This window comes from Elephas maximus, chromosome 9 (assembly GCF_024166365.1).
Source record: "Elephas maximus indicus isolate mEleMax1 chromosome 9, mEleMax1 primary haplotype, whole genome shotgun sequence".
Lineage (NCBI taxonomy): Eukaryota > Metazoa > Chordata > Mammalia > Proboscidea > Elephantidae > Elephas > Elephas maximus.
The window spans coordinates 93209748-93225149 of record NC_064827.1 but is presented as its reverse complement, the minus strand read 5'-3'; the positions used below and the strand labels follow the sequence as shown (position 1 = coordinate 93225149).

The window sequence follows — 15402 nt, the reverse complement described above, 5'->3', positions numbered from 1 at the left end:
AGCAGCCCCTTGCACTTGGCTCGCACTTCTGGGCGCTGTCCATGGTTGCAGCATCTTTCGGCGCGCCACGTCAGGAGGCCGAAGCCGGGCCCTGCGATTGGCCGAGGAGCCCCTCGCCATCGCCCAACACCCCCGCCTCTGCGCCCCGGCCCTGCGCCCTGGTCCTGGAGGCGCGTGTCAGCAAGAGTGCGGACGCGCCCAGGGGCTCCCGGGAGGCACACCCACTTTCCTTATTAGGGCAGAGTCGGGCGCACAGAGCGGGTGGTGGGGCGCGGTGCGGGGGGAGGGCGGGGGAGCCCTGGGCCGAGACAGCCGAGGGCGCTGCCACAGCCTCAGCCGCCTCTGAGCGGCTGGAGGGAGCAGCCGGTGTCTCCGCTTCGCCGGGCGGGCCACTTCCCCGCGACCCCGCACCTCTCCCCCGGCGGAGCGCTCCCTCTGCGCCCCTCCGGGTACCCCTGGGTCCAACCTCGCGCAGCGACATGGAAGAATTTTTGCAGCGTGCCAAGTCCAAACTGGTAAGTTGGAAGAGCAAGGCTCTGTGTGTATGTGCGTGTATGCGCGCGCGTGGGTGCGTGTTGATGGAGAGGAAAGGGCTTTGCAGCAGAAGAGGAAGGAACAACTTTGCCACTTAGTTGCCAGGGGGAACAGGCTGTACCCTGGCAAGAATCTCTGGACCTCCGGTCCTTACAGCAGACAGTCTGTGGCTAGAGTCTTCCATCACAGCTAGACCAGGTGCAGAGTTGAGGGTGGTCTTGGCCTGGCTGAAGTTGAGTTGCTTTGGTTCCCGTTGCCTGAGACTGGAGAGAGGCCCTCCAGCCAAATCTGCAGATTGATCCGGGAGTCTAGGGGATGAATGGGTGTGGTCTTCTTGGAGGAGAAGATTCTAGCCTTCTGCAGATGCAGTACGTGCGGGTGTAAAAGGAGAAGAATCCCTTAGGACAGTACTGTAGCTGTAGGAGGCAAAATGTAAGTGAGGAAGTTAGGGTGTGGACTAGGAAGGACGTGTGCCATCCTGCAGTTGATCCGAGGATCCCCCCCTCCATGGAACTTGTGCAGGTGGCGGAGTTAGGTTAGTGTATACGGTGGTCTCTCCAATCTCTTGCCCTATTCAGATCTGTAAATTCGGGCAGTGGCAGAGGGGAAAGCCCCAACTGTTGCTGGTGATAAAGGGTTTGCCAGACTGTTGTCCTCCTGGGAGGAGATCAGCATGTTGGCTGAGTGTATTCTACTGTATCACTGTCCAAATAGTGAACCATAATTTAACTGTGTGTGTTGACAGTTGTTACACATTCTGGAACAACAGACTCTAGCAGTTTCCAAATATCAAACTGTTCTGGCTCTCCAGCATAGCCAGTAGAAAATAAACATAATGGAAATGTTTGTGTTTTGGCACTTAAAAAAAAAAAAAAGCCACTGCCCATTTAGAAGCATTATCTTTAATGAACAATGAAAGCACCTTTTATGGGCCCAGCATAGGAGGAAATGCATAATTTATGATGCCTTTAACCTTTAAACCTTCATGGAAGCCAAAATAGAAAACTCTGCATTAAGGTGACGTCTCACTCACATGGCAGGATGTTTGCAGGGTTGTTACTGTAACTCATTTACCCTGGAACAACAAAGGAAGTGCAGGAAGGGAGAGAGAAAAGGTGCCCACGCCGCCATTCAGAGTGCAGACGGAGGTGTGATCCTTACAATGATCTAACTGTAAGTGTCTTAAAAAAAGAAAAGCAAAGTTGACTTATGTTAATATACAGTAAGCCTGCCCCAGAGTTGAGCATTTGTGGGGGGTTTCAGAATTGAGAAAGTTCGCGATCATCTTTGTGTTTATTGCTGACCCCTTCTTATTTTGACTTGAGCACATGAAGGAGAAGACTGATGGCAGAAAACTCATTTGCATTTCTGAAAGTATAAGTCTGCTCTTTGGTCTTTGCCTAATAATGGGATGAAAATGACCAAATATGGAAGTCATGTTTGGCAACACTTTTTTTCTTTTGGATGAAAGTGAACGGTGACCAATAATAAACACAGTTTTGGACTGCACTTTTCCTTTCTCTCCCATGCCATTTAGTTGATATTTTAACAGTAAGCTTTTAGATTGTGTGGCCTGATGTGAGTAAGAAGCTTGCCTGCTTTCTAAAGAGCAATTGCTGAAATGGAAAAATTCCCTATTCCGGAGTAATCAGTTTAAAGTAATGTGTACGTTTATTTACTGAGTCCCTTCATTAGACGAGCAATTGCTCAACATCATTAAAAAGAAAAACAGGAAACAGAAGCAGTTGTTTGAATACTGTTCCGAATTTCCTGCTTTAGCCAGAACAGTGACTGCTAATTTTTTTTTCCTGGAATTGGTTTCTTGTTAGAGATCGTGATTAGCCTTTCATATTCAGCCACAGCAGAGGTGTTTTGGTGGCTTTTGGTGTCACATGTCTCCTGATTAATGACATTTTCTAGGGACTAAAATTTTTACTTAGTGTGCAGCATTCAAATGTAGTAGTAGATAACCTTTTGCTTTTGGCTTTGGAGGAAAAGTCAAGTCAATAATTATGTCATTCATTTATGGGAAGTTTATTCATAATAAAATGGTAGGATTTTTTTTTTTTAATTAGGTCAATCCTTTAGAAACCATTTTAAAGAGAATAATTTACCATGCTGGCTTTCACTTTAGCCTTATTAGACCAGACAGAATTTAGGAGTTATGCGGAAGCTGTTATCCATCAGAAGTTAAATATAGATTTTTTATCTCTGCTTACTCCAAAAAAGCCTGATTACCAGTTTTTCTCTACCTACTTGGCTTCCTGTCTTGATATTCTGTGCGCATTTTATGTATCTTTTTAATGGTTTGCAATAGCCAACGTCCCTTCCAAATCCTAATGTAACCTCGTCATCATTAAACCTGTCGAGTCTATTCTGACTCATAGCAACCGTATAAGACAGAGGAGAACTGCCCCATCGGGTTTCCAAGGCTGTAATTTTTATGGAAGCAGACTGCCACATCTTTCTCCCGTGGAGCGGCCAGTGAGTTCCAGCTGCCGACCTTTTGGTTAGCAGCTGAGCACTTTCCAATAAAAAAAAGGAATTTTAAATTGCAAGATAGAATTGCTGTTACCATAGATCAAATCTCTAAAAGTCAGACCTTTGGAGAAATTCTTTGTGGGTGTTTTCTCCCCTGACTGGGATCATTTTTATTCATTTGTCATTGGGTAGAGAGGAGAAGCTCCCCTGTTCTAGGCCAGACCCTTGGCTTGAGCAGAAATCTTTGAAGAGGAGAGGGTGTTTTTGGATTCTTGTCACATAGTTTGGAACTTATTTCTGTTGAAGTTGGACAAGCACTCTCTCAATTCCATTTTTCATTCCAGTCTGGTCCTTTTAGTCCTTAAACTGAGGCAGATTCACCGACATAATCTCATTGTATCTCCCTTTTCCTTCAGTCTCCCTTCCAATACACACCCCTCCTTCCCAAGAATACATGCTATCTGTTTATCAGAAATGGCAAAATCAACACCCAAGTGTGCCCTCAGAGGGCCGCCCCTGCCTGGGCTCAAATGCTTCTAGAAGAGGCCTGCCTTCTGCTTGGTTAGGGCAGGCTTGGGTGGTTGTGAACAAACCTTAGCTGAAGGCAGAGGGTGGCAGGGGAAGTGGCCTCTCCCTCTCAAGCGGTCTCCCAAAATGGCACCTTGTTGACAAACGTGGCATGACTAATACAGAGTAGACACAATGATTGTTAAAAACGGTAAAGAGAAGGTAGTAGAGAAGGTGGTCTGTGAGCAATATCTTCAGCTAGCAGAGGTGGTAATGAAAGGGGAATACTCACTACCCAGCCCGCCAGGCCTTGTCCTGCCCGCTGATGTGAGAACCTGGTTAAGTTTCTCATCTGGACACTCATTACTAGAACTAGAAATGAAAGTCAGAACATATTTTTCTTTTTCTTCTCCTGGTGTCCACCTGGCTTTTCCTCTATCTGCTCATTCAGAGCTGGAATAGGAACAGAGGTCAAAGCGTCTAGTTTTAAGTCCATCCATAAATTTTAGCCATACTTTTCATTCTCACTTATACCATTTCCAGTGGCTAGAGAAGTTGATACCCTGGGCTGTGATTTGGGAAGTGTCTTCCAACTTCGTAATGGGTCAGTGAAGAAAAGTATTCAGGGCAAAGAAGGCTGCATGGTGGTAAATGGTCCAAGTTCATGTGAATAAAGTAAATGTAGAATCATCTGGAACTGATAGAGAGCTCTGGGGCTCTGGCTGCAGGAAGTCAGGGTTCTTGCACGGGTAGACTGGCAGCTGAGTCATCCACACCACCCAGAACACCACCAGCTGATGCAGTTCTAACAGCTGCTAAGGGGTGGGGGTCACTGCAGCCCACATGCCCTAAGATGTAGGTCATGAGCCAGCCTGGGGTGGACTGTCAGCTGCTGCCTGGAAGGGTGTAGCACACACCAATGTCCCAGGAATGCTGTTTTCACAGAGAGGGTGGGAGAGGGGTCAGCCCTGCCGTCTGTGGGGTGCACCTGCCCCCTCAGCAGTGACAGCTGTGGGTGAAGGGCTCCTTTCTGCAGTGGGTATTAGCCAATACATGGATTTCTGTAGAGGAAAAATTCTGGGCAACTTAAGTGCCTGTGGTGTGTGGCATAGGGACAAAAAAGCATATTCAAAACTCTAAATGAAAACCACGTTAGAATTGATGCAGGAGATGGGCTTTAAAAAAAAAAAACAAAGAAAAACACTGCAGCATGTCTGCAGAATGTCATTTTGATTGGAAATTCGAGGAGGATGTTCTTCCTGATGTCCTATAGAGAAGGAGGCTTCTGTGTGTGTGACAATGAAGAAGCATCTTTATTGAATGCGTCGTATCTTTGAAAGGGCTGCTGCGGTAAGGGCTGGTGATGACGGGGAAACTGGCCAGCGGTCTCATTTGAGGAGCTGAGCTCATTCCCATCAGAGACCACGGGACCAGCTCCCTCCCCACTGCAGGCGAGGGCAGGTGCACTCGAGAGGACTTGTGTCCCTTCCCAGAGCATTATGAGCAGGGAACTCAGGAATCCAAAGCTCTTCAGGGCAGGTGGTGCCCTGCCACCCCCTTAGGTTCTGATGAGAAATGAGCCCTTGATGGCTTTAGACCCAGAGTTAGCTCCATTTCTAACTATCCGAGCCTTCCATCTGAGAACTGGATTGGCTGAGTCCCAGGGTCTTCGGAGAAGAACCACACTTTTTCAGAGTAAAGAGATCTCAGAGTGGATGAGCCTGCCTCAAAGGTAAGAATTGGTTCCCAGCATTGAGACAGCACCCTGGGTCTTGGAGGATGTGTGATCAGGAGATTCAGGTACCCTTTAGCCAGTGATTTGGGGAATGTTTTATGTCAACTCGGTAAAAAAGGTGACAGTTTTGTTATAATCTGTCTGTATGTAGTCATTTTCTTGATAGATATTAACAGCATTTTGTGTTGGTTGTACCAGTGGGGGGAGCTCTTGTAAGCAATGGCGGGCTAGTGATAAAGGCATCACTCTTCCCTTAGTTCACTCCTCTCTGGAGTGCAAGCTGAGCAGAGAAAAGGGTGAGGGAGGAATACCTGGGTCTGTATGAGGGCAACAAAAAAGAAAGGAACATTAGGGAACCGGAGAGGTAAAATGCATGATGTAGCCTTGGTCTTTGAGTCTTCTTCTTTTTTTTATCGTGCTTTAGGTGACAGTTTATAGAGCAAATTATAGAGTTTCTTATTCAATAGTTTATACAAAATTGTTTCGTGATGTTGGTTGTAATCCCTGCAATGTGTCAGCACTCTCCCCCTCTCCACCCCAGGTTCCCTGTTTCCATTTGTCTAGTTTTCCTGTCCCTTCCTGCCTTCTTGTCATTGCTTTTGGGCAGGTGTTGCCCATTTCTAAGAAGCACGTTCCTCACATGTGTTATTGTTTGTTTTATAGCCCTGTTTAATCTTTGAAGGGCGAACATTGAGAGTGACTTTGATTCTGAGTTAAAAGGGTATCTAGGGGCCATAGTTTTGGGTTCCACCAGTCTCTGTCAGATCAGTAAGTCTGACCTTTTTTTGTGAATTTGAATTTTATTCTTCATTTTTCTTCCACTCTGTTGAGACTCTCTATTGTGATCTATGCAGAGCAGTTGGTGGTGTTCGCTGGGCACCATTTAGTTGTTCTGGACGTAGGCTGTTGGAGGCAGCAGGATGATTCTTCTTCAGTTCTGGGATTTAGGGGAAAGTCATGGAGTTTGGGTTTTTTTTTTTTTTAAAGTAAACTGGGGAGGGGCAGGACTGACATATTCGGGAGGCATCATTCGCAGGGACTTTGATATGAGTGACACCCCCTAGGTCTGTGCAATACACAAGCTGAGCAGTCATACGTGGCTGCCCTGTCAGAGGCCAGAGAGTAGTCTACTCAAAATTGCTGGCAATGTCCCAAATCCATTTCCTTCTAAGCCTGTGACTTTGGTTTTCAGGGAAAGGTAATCTTTAAAGAGTACTTAAATGAAAAAAACAAACAAAAACAAAAACTAGCACTTGTATGGCTAATTGGGTTCTAGATTGCCCTGAAAAATCAGACCCACAAAGTCAGTGTTAGAAAAATTAAGCTGATAACACAGACTTGGATCGTTAATCTGAAAAATGGCATAAATGATACCTACTTTACAGCATTGTTGTAAAGCCCAAACCTTGTACTTACGGCCCTTAGCACAGACCCTGGAACCATGGCCGACTCTATCCCCTCACCCTCAAGCCTGTCTTCTTCTGCAGTTCCGGTCTCTGTGAATGGCATCATCAGTCTTCATCTATTTTCTCCAAATGGAAACTTTCTTCTCCTTCATCACCTCCCCAGCCGCTGTATCCCAGGTATTGCTAAGTCACTTGAATAACAGTAGCGGCTTGCAAACCACTGTCCACACTGCTGCCCAAGAGATCAGTCTGAAAATATCTAATCCTAACAACTTGACATCACACTCTTGAAACCTCATAATCATTTCCCATTGTTCTTAGGTGAATGGACAGCACTCTTAGCACGACCCTGAGATTGAGTCCAGTCTGCTTTTCAGCTTCTTCTGACTTCTCCTCTTGGCTTAGATAACTCCTGCTTCTTCATATAAGGCCATACTTGTTCAGGAAAGTGTTTGCTGAATAATTCCACTCGATCAGTCTAAGGTTCTTTTGTTAAATGTTTTTAGGCCATTTAGCTTGTGATTATATCTTTATTGGGCATGTTTGTCTGATTAATGTGAGTTTGAGGAGAGCAGGGAATAGGGACTCTATGATTTTGTTCACCATGTATCCCCAGGGTGCCTGATGTTCCATGAGTGTTTCTAGAATGAATGAAACCATAAGGCAAGAGCCTTGCACAAAGCACATATTAAACCCAACCAAACCTGTGCCGTTGAGTCAATTCTGACTCATAGTGACTCTGTAGGTCAGAGTAGAACATTCCCACAGGGCTTCCAAGACTGTAAATCTTTACGGAGGCAGAATGCCACATCTTTCTCCCACAAGCACATAGTAAACCAAAAAACCAAACCCATTGCTGTCAAGTTGATTCCAACACATAGTGACCCTAAAGGACGGAGTAGAACTGCCCCATAGGGTTTCCAAGGAGCAGCTGGTAGATTTGAACTGCTGACCTTTTGATTAGCAGCTGAGCTCTTTAACCAGTATGACACCAGGTCTCTAGGGGCTTGAAACAAGAGGGTGAAAGCTGACATGATCACAATCAACATCTTAACAGTTTTCTCATCCTTAATGATTGGTGACCTCCCTGGGAACAGCATGGACCACACATTTTTATTTCCAGAACTTGGAAACCCTGAGGCAGCCTGAAGTAGAGGTCACTCGTCCTAAATTGGATGCTGGAAGATTTCCATAGAGGATGAGTTTTGGATTTTTATTTTTGGCCCCGTAAATGCAAGATAGCATGGAGACTAAGAGTGTGGGCTCTGGAGCCAGATGCCTGATTTAAAATCCTGACTCTGCCATTTACTTACTCGTCATTCAACCTCAGTTATTTAGTGTCACTGTGAGTCAGTTTCCTCATCTGTAAAATGGGAATAATATTGGCACTCGCCTCATAGAACTATTGCAGGTGTGCATGTAGTGAAATGAGAATCTGTTCTCCACAATTACAAAAGCATCAAAGGACCACTAGGGGAGTAGAGAGCCAGGAAGCCCTGCTTACATTTCAGAGACAGGGACAATTCTTAGCTCCCTTCAGTCCAACTCAAATTTGTTGAATATCTGTGTATGTTCTAAGAGATGCACCTTTTCACTGAAAACCCCTTCCGCCTCTCAATAGTCTTGTGAGTTAGGTGTTGTTATTCTCATTTTGTAGTTGAGGAAACCCAGGCTTAGTGAGGTGAGGTACGGAGTTTGCCTAAGGTTAAAAAAAAGTTGCTTTCAAGTCTACCCTGCCTCAGGGCGACCCCATGTGTGTCTGAGTAGAACTGTGCTCCAGAGGGTTGTCAATGACTGGTTTCAGAAGTAGATTACCGGGCCTTTCTTCCAAGGTGTCTCTGGGTGTACTTGAACATCCAGCGTTTGGTTAGCAGGGAGAGTGTTAACCATTTGCACCACCCAGGGACTCCAGGATTACCCAGCTGAAAAAGAGCAGAGTTGGTATTTGCCCCCGGATCTCCTGACCCCAATTCAGGGCTCTTTCTTCCTCAATAGCACAAGTGAGTCTTCCTACAAGATCTCCTGGAACATTTAGCTCCCTTTAAGTTAAAAGAAAAGAACATGACAGGTTTATAGGAGAGTTGAGTGACTACATAGATCATGAGTTTGCGTATGTATTTTTTATTTCGACCCAAGAGGGGTTCGTTTCTGTGTCGACTGTTTTATTCTAAAAACTCTTGGACAACCAAGCAATGAACCAATATTGTTGAATACCTGCTATGAGAGAAAGATGGTCCCAGGCTGTTTATGATTTGGTTGAATAAGCCATGAGACTTTTCTTACTGTATGTCTAATTGAAAGAAAAAATAAAAGACTGAAAAATTTTTATAAAAAATGGGGTGTCTGTCTAGCTCTTAGAGTGACTAAGAATAGTGAATTTTTAATAATGACAATACATTCTTGAAAGAGTTTGAAGCTGTCCCTTATTTACTGTCAAGGTTGTTGGCCCAACCTTTGATTTTGGAGATTTCTTCATTATTATCTTTCTCTTGTTGAAGATCTTAAGAATTACTCTGATGGGCTGACTGATTAATCAATCAGTTGATTGTGAGGTAGGACGAACTCGTCCAAGGTGACGCAGCTAGGAAGGAGGAAAGCTAGGCGGAGAATGCAGCTCTCAGTGTGTGCTGAGCCTACTTTTGCTCCTGAGTCTTCTGGCTTCTGTGCCTCAGAATCCTACTGGTTATGCTCAAGGCATTTGTAGGATGAAGGAAAACGAGGAGAAAGGAAAGAAGGAAGGTGGAGTGGAATGGGAAGAGAAATAGAAGAAAAGATAAGGATAAAGGGATTTAGAGAGGAAACAAGTTTGAGAAGTGGTAGGGCATAGATGAAAGCCTTCCAAAATTTAGGGTGAAATGAGTTTTAAGTGCAACAGTTCGGGTGTCTGGAGTTCATTTATCTGGCAGCATCAACCAACCCAAAGTCACCTTAAGGGAGAATTAGGCAAAGCCAGCTTTCCTTCATGCAGTTAAAATGAACTATTGAAAAATATCATTAAAATTAGTTCTTTTCTCACAGGAATATCCCCTAAACTCTATCTCTGAGCCTATTTGTGAGATAATACCTGTAAATCATTCAGAAGAATGCCAGGCACACAGCAAAGATGCACAAATGGTAGTTATCATCATCCTTATTATTTGATATTTGCTTTGACGCAATATTTACAAGTTTGGATGGAAAGAGAGGTGGTTGCTAAAGGCTGTAATAGCTGGAAAATTACAAGGAGGGAATTGTACAAAGAAAACCCAAATCAAACAGAACCTAAAAGAAACAGACCCAGGCCCATGGGTGCAGGGTTGTTGATGTTAGTTGCACTTGAGTTGGCTCTGACTCATGGAGACCTTATGTGTAACAGAACTAAACGTTTCCAGCCCTGCCTCATCTTCATGATCGTTGGTGTGTTTTGAGTCCGTTGCTGTGGCTTTTGGTTCAATCCATCTTATTGAGGTTTCCTTCATTTTTGCCAACCCTACACTTTACCAAACATGATGTCCTTTTCCAGTGATTGGTCCTAAATACCTGCACAGCCTCAGGGGAACATAACACCAATGACGTAAAGTATATAACTGATGTTCACGGTAATGACCCTGAATAATAAAGGAAAAAAAAAGGTCATTTAAGCTTAATGTTCTATTTAGGAAGAAAGGGGGAGGAGGGACGTGCGTAATCAATTTCAGGAAAATTTCCAATGCAGGTCATTAAAAAAGAAAAAACTGGAAAAGAAATTGGCTCATGAAAAGTAAGCTTCAGTTGTCTGGAAAGTCACTTGTATAGACGAGCTTGTTCTTGAGTGAAGCCAGGTATGTGAAATGGCATGGTTTATGACAAGCAATCGCGAGTCAGGATGGAGGAAGATGGTTCTAAAACAATGAGCCTAATGAAAACCAAACCAAATCAAACCAGTTGCCATCGAGTGGATTCCAACTTATAGCAACCCTATATATAAAATAGGACAGAGTAGAACTAAATGCCCCATAGAGTTTCCAAGGAATGCCTGGTGGATTTGACCTGCTGACCTTTTGGTTGACAGCCGTAGCTCAGCCTGATGAGGGGAGGCATAAATAGACCTGTGGCAAGTAAAGAATGTGAGCAGCCCCCTTTCCCACTCCCATCCTGAGTTGAGATCTAAACCTGGTTCTGGCCTTCACAGCAAAAGCCTCAGCATGACCCTAGGCCTGTAAAATAAAATCTCCGAGAAAAGCCTGAGAGGGTGGGATAGACTGCTGAAGGACTTGCAATTATTTGAAAGGTTTTTATGGAAAAGCTCCCACCCATAGGAGCCTTTTCTCACCCTCAGTTGAAGAAATGGGACTTTTAGAATGAATGTTTTTATTTACTTATTTAAAGAAAGCTCATCAATTCAATGGAGGCCCTTGGCGGTGCAAACTATTAACATGTTTGGCTGCTAACTGAAAGGTTGGAGGTTTAAGTCCACCCAGAGGTGCCTTGAAAGAAAGGCCTGGCAATCTACTTCCAAAAAATCATCATTAAAAACCCTGTGGAACTCAGTTCTACTCTGACACACCTGGGGTCCCCATGAGTTGGAACTGACTCGACAGTAACTGGTAAAATGAGCATCAATTCAATAAGGTCCAATTTTTTTGCTGTGAAAAAGTATCTCCTATAAATTAATTAAAGGATGCAAAAAAGGAAATGTGTGTGCTTGCCTCTTGATCTCCAAAATGGAAAAGAAGAGCATTAAAAGCCTTTTGCTTCCCTCCGTACTCTCTGTACACATTTTCTGTAGCTATTGGACAGTGGTGCTGGCCAGACTAGCACCTGACTCTGAGAAGACAGAGAAATGTCACGGCAGGTGGAGGATCACGTCTGAGAGGACACGTGGCTGATGATTCCCCGGGGAAGGCAGAGTCCCTGAGCCCTTCTTCAGGGAGGGAAGGGGCAAATGACTCTCTGCTTCCTATTCTCTGCTTCTTTAACTCCCGTCTTCCCTCTGGCCCTTAGCAGTTTGGTTTGTTTAGTCTGGGTGCTGCATCTCCTGACTAAAACATGGGACAGGATTCTCGCACCCCTGGGGGCTACCATATAAACAGGTATCTAAGACCACCTCCTTTTGGAGTGTGGGATTTCAGCATGGAAAGGTGGCCTGTATTCCAACTGATCCTTGTGCAAGCCCAAGCTTTAATTCAGGTTTTGCTTTATCTTTTGAGTGTGTACTGAGATGATTGGGAAAACTTTTTTTGTTTGTTTTTGGATTGTGGGCAAAGTGAAAGCCTGATATTCGGCACTATATGCAGGTCATAGACCAAGATGAATTAGAAGGAGACATTTTATTTTCGAGCTGGCTATTTCTTCACCACTTCCCTGTGAATGTGCTTTGTAAGACCCTAAAATAAAGCTGTGCATGACCCATCACAATTTCTGTGGTTTCATAAGTGATCGTACGGGCCACTTGGCTGACACTCCTGTACTGTGGCCTCAAGTGCCATTGCTCTTGGTTGCAATCTTCAGGAGAGACCAGGAGTAAACTCACCGTGGCGGATGCAGCGCAAAATGCCGTCCCAGAACTGGCTTTTAAAACACTTTGAAAAATTTATTAGCCCTCCATTAAGTTACTCTGAGCTTTATGGAGAAAAAATGTAATTCTCATTTCTGTGGAATTACTTCATGTCCAAACAGCCTTCTGACCAAAGACAGCATCTCAGTAAAAGCCAATTCATACACAAAGGATTTCATATGATAACATTTATTATATTGCATATGATGCTTTGATGAGTCTAGTAAACACTGAACCACACATTACTATTGGCCTCTTGGACTTTTGCTCCAACAAAGATTTATAGAGAAAGATTAATACTCAGCCGTCCTTATCACTATGCCAGACTGGGAACTTCCTGACCCATCCTTTCAGGGTGTGGTATGGACATTTTAAAACACAGCACTATAAAGCCATGGCCTTTTTTTTTTTTTCACTGATTTCTTGCAGCATAACTAACTGTTAGTTGTTTTAAATATTATAGAATCACAGACCTTTAAATCTGAAATTATTTTTGAATCATAGTTCAGTAACATTGAAATAGAAGAATTTTAATCTTTTGTATTTCAGCCTCCTTATATTATTATGTTTCAGGCTTTGTTTATTCATAAAATAATGAACGCTAAAACAAATTTAAAAAATTGAGGCAAGTGGAACAATTCCCCACGGACATGAGAAAAAATGGAAATTAAAAATAAAGGCTACCTACTTTCATTGAAACATAACTACTGCTAACATGTTGCCAAGTAGTTTTCTCAGTCTTTCTTCCCTGTGCACAGGATTAAAAAAAAAAAGTTGTAAATAAAGTATTCATGCATTTTAGTATCCTGATTTTTATTTTGCTTAACATTGTTTATTAAATTTTAAAAATGTTATTGCAGAGTATGTGGAATCAACATTTTAAATAATAGTGTACTGTTTAATAAAGAATATATACTAGGGTTAAATATTTTGTTTGCTCCCCTTTTTTGGTCATTGTTAATAATATTATAGTTAACATCTTTGTACATAAAATGTTTACCCTGTTTAAGATCACGTGTTTGAAATAGCTTTTGAAATTATTAGGGCAAAAGATATAAATCCAGTAAAACCCGCAAAAGCCGGAACCTGTGTAAGGCAGCAACTCAAGAGAAGGAAAACTCAAATATTTTCCACTAAAAGGAGAGATAGAAAAGTAGTAAGACTATGCCCTGTCAAAGGTGGAAAACATTCGAAACCCAGAAAAACAAGGCAGTCCTGTTGAATTCTGGCTCTCACAGGTTTCACTATACTATATTTGCAAATTTCTTGATAAATCTTTCTAAAATGGATTTCTGGATGAAATCCCCCAAATTTAAAGACATTGTGACAGAGCTGAACAGGCATCTTAGACAGCTAGGCCTGTGCTCCTGACCCGTTTGAGGGACTACAGCATCGTGGGGAGGGCACTCTGCTAATTTTGTAAATCATGGATCTGAACAAGTAATCTGAAAGTGTGTTGCTGCTGAATTAAGCGTATTATAACTCATTCTGTGCTGTGCTAGTTACAGCTCTGAAATTTGAGACCATGAGATAGAATCTGACTACAAAAAACACTTTCTCTTTTTCACTTCCTTGCTTAATTATTTAAAAAGGATTCATTCAAACTAGTTATACTTGGTGTGCTATTATACTTGGTGTGATAATTCAGAACATAATATAAAAACAAACAAAAAAACCACCAAACCCGTTGCTGTCAAGTTGGTTCTGATTCATGGCAACCTCATATGTACCAAACCAAATCCTTTGCCGTCAAGTTGATTCTGACCCATAGTGACCCTGTAGCAGCACTTCATAATTGATTTTACTGATATAATCTCATTTGATGAACCCTGGGTAGGTCAGATGTTATTATATCTATTTCGCAGTTGAGAAGAACAAGGCCAAGTTTAAATCCAGCCTTGCCCTAGGACACAGAGCCAGTAAGTGGCAGAACTGGGTGTAGAATCTGTTTCAGATTTTCAAGCCTTTGCCACTAATAACATCTGTGGGAACAAAAATTCGGTCGATATTCTCAAAAGATAGTTTGAGGGTTTCATTGCAAGTTTGGTGGTTTGGCTTCATCTCCATAAAAGAAAATGGCGGAGCACAAATGCAGTACACTTTTCTGAGGGGAGAACATTCACAGGTGAAATACACTCGTGCTGAAGCTGTTTGCCTCATTGCAGGGAAACAAGTCTACAGAGCTCTGGAGCTTCGTGTGGTGGACTGTGATGTACAGTTGGGAAGTGTGAGATTAATGAATGTGTCACTGGTGGAAACATGCTGAGCTTCTTGGGCTCTGGAGATCTTGCTCACGTTCTGCTGAGTGTCACCTGTGATGAGAAGGAGATGCCTGAGACGCAGGGTCTCTGGAGGACCTGTGAGCATCACCGGCACACCTGTAAATGGGGCACAGCTGACTGGGTTTTGCTTCTGTCAGCTTCAGCTAAGAGATCTATGTTATCGGGGAGAAGTTTAATTGCCTATAACGAGCTCTTTCCTGTCAGATTCTCACTCTAGCTTATCTCTTTCTCCACCTCCTCTCGCTACTTCTCCCTCTGAATCATACTCATTAACAGCCCATAAGCCTAGACGGGAAACCCTGGTGGCGTAGTGGTTAAGTGCTACAGCTGCTAACCAAAAGGTCAGCAGTTCAAATCCACCAGGCTCTCCTTGGAAACTCTGTGGGGCAGTTCTACTCTGTCCTGTAGGGTCGCTATGAGTCGGAGTCGACTCGACAGCAATGGGTTTGGTGTTTTGGAAGCCTAGATGCACTCCACATTGATGCAATAGGGACTAATTTTAGCTCGATTTGATTTAGTTTAGTGATGTAGTATATGCTGAATTCTTTCAAAAACACTCCTATTAAAAAGCACATGTAGAGTCCCTGAGTGGTGCAAATGGTTAAGCGCTCAGCTAGTTTACCCAGAGGTGCCTCTAAAGAAAGTCCTGGCGCGATCTACTTCCAAAAAATCAGCCATTGAAAACCCTTTGGAGCCCATGAGGTTGCCATGAGTCAGAATTGACTCCATGGCAACTGATTAGCAGGTGAGAAGTGCGTATATCCCTGGACCAACCTTTCTTACAGCCATAGTGCGACCGAGATGCCAGGATTGCTGAAATCAATACGTACAAAGACAAAGATGCATCAAACACAGTGGACTGTGGCTAGAGGTCCTGGGTTGCCTATGTTCTCCAGTTTTTCCTAGGAGCTTGATTAATTCACCCTGGTGAAAGAAGTGGAC

At 43.5% G+C, this 15402-nt stretch overlaps 1 protein-coding gene across 6 annotated transcripts in view; it reads left to right on the top strand.

Annotated features, from left to right (window-relative positions):
- The first annotated feature begins 291 nt into the window (after window positions 1–291).
- PRUNE2 (prune homolog 2 with BCH domain) overlaps window positions 292–15402 on the top strand; it is a 314222-nt gene continuing 299111 nt past the window's right edge. For all 6 annotated transcript variants that reach the window (XM_049895199.1, XM_049895201.1, XM_049895197.1 and 3 more), the window contains exon 1: window positions 292–515. In XM_049895199.1, coding sequence (XP_049751156.1) covers window positions 480–515 — 36 coding nt within the window. In that variant the 5' untranslated portion in view covers window positions 292–479. The remainder of the gene's footprint in view (window positions 516–15402) is intronic.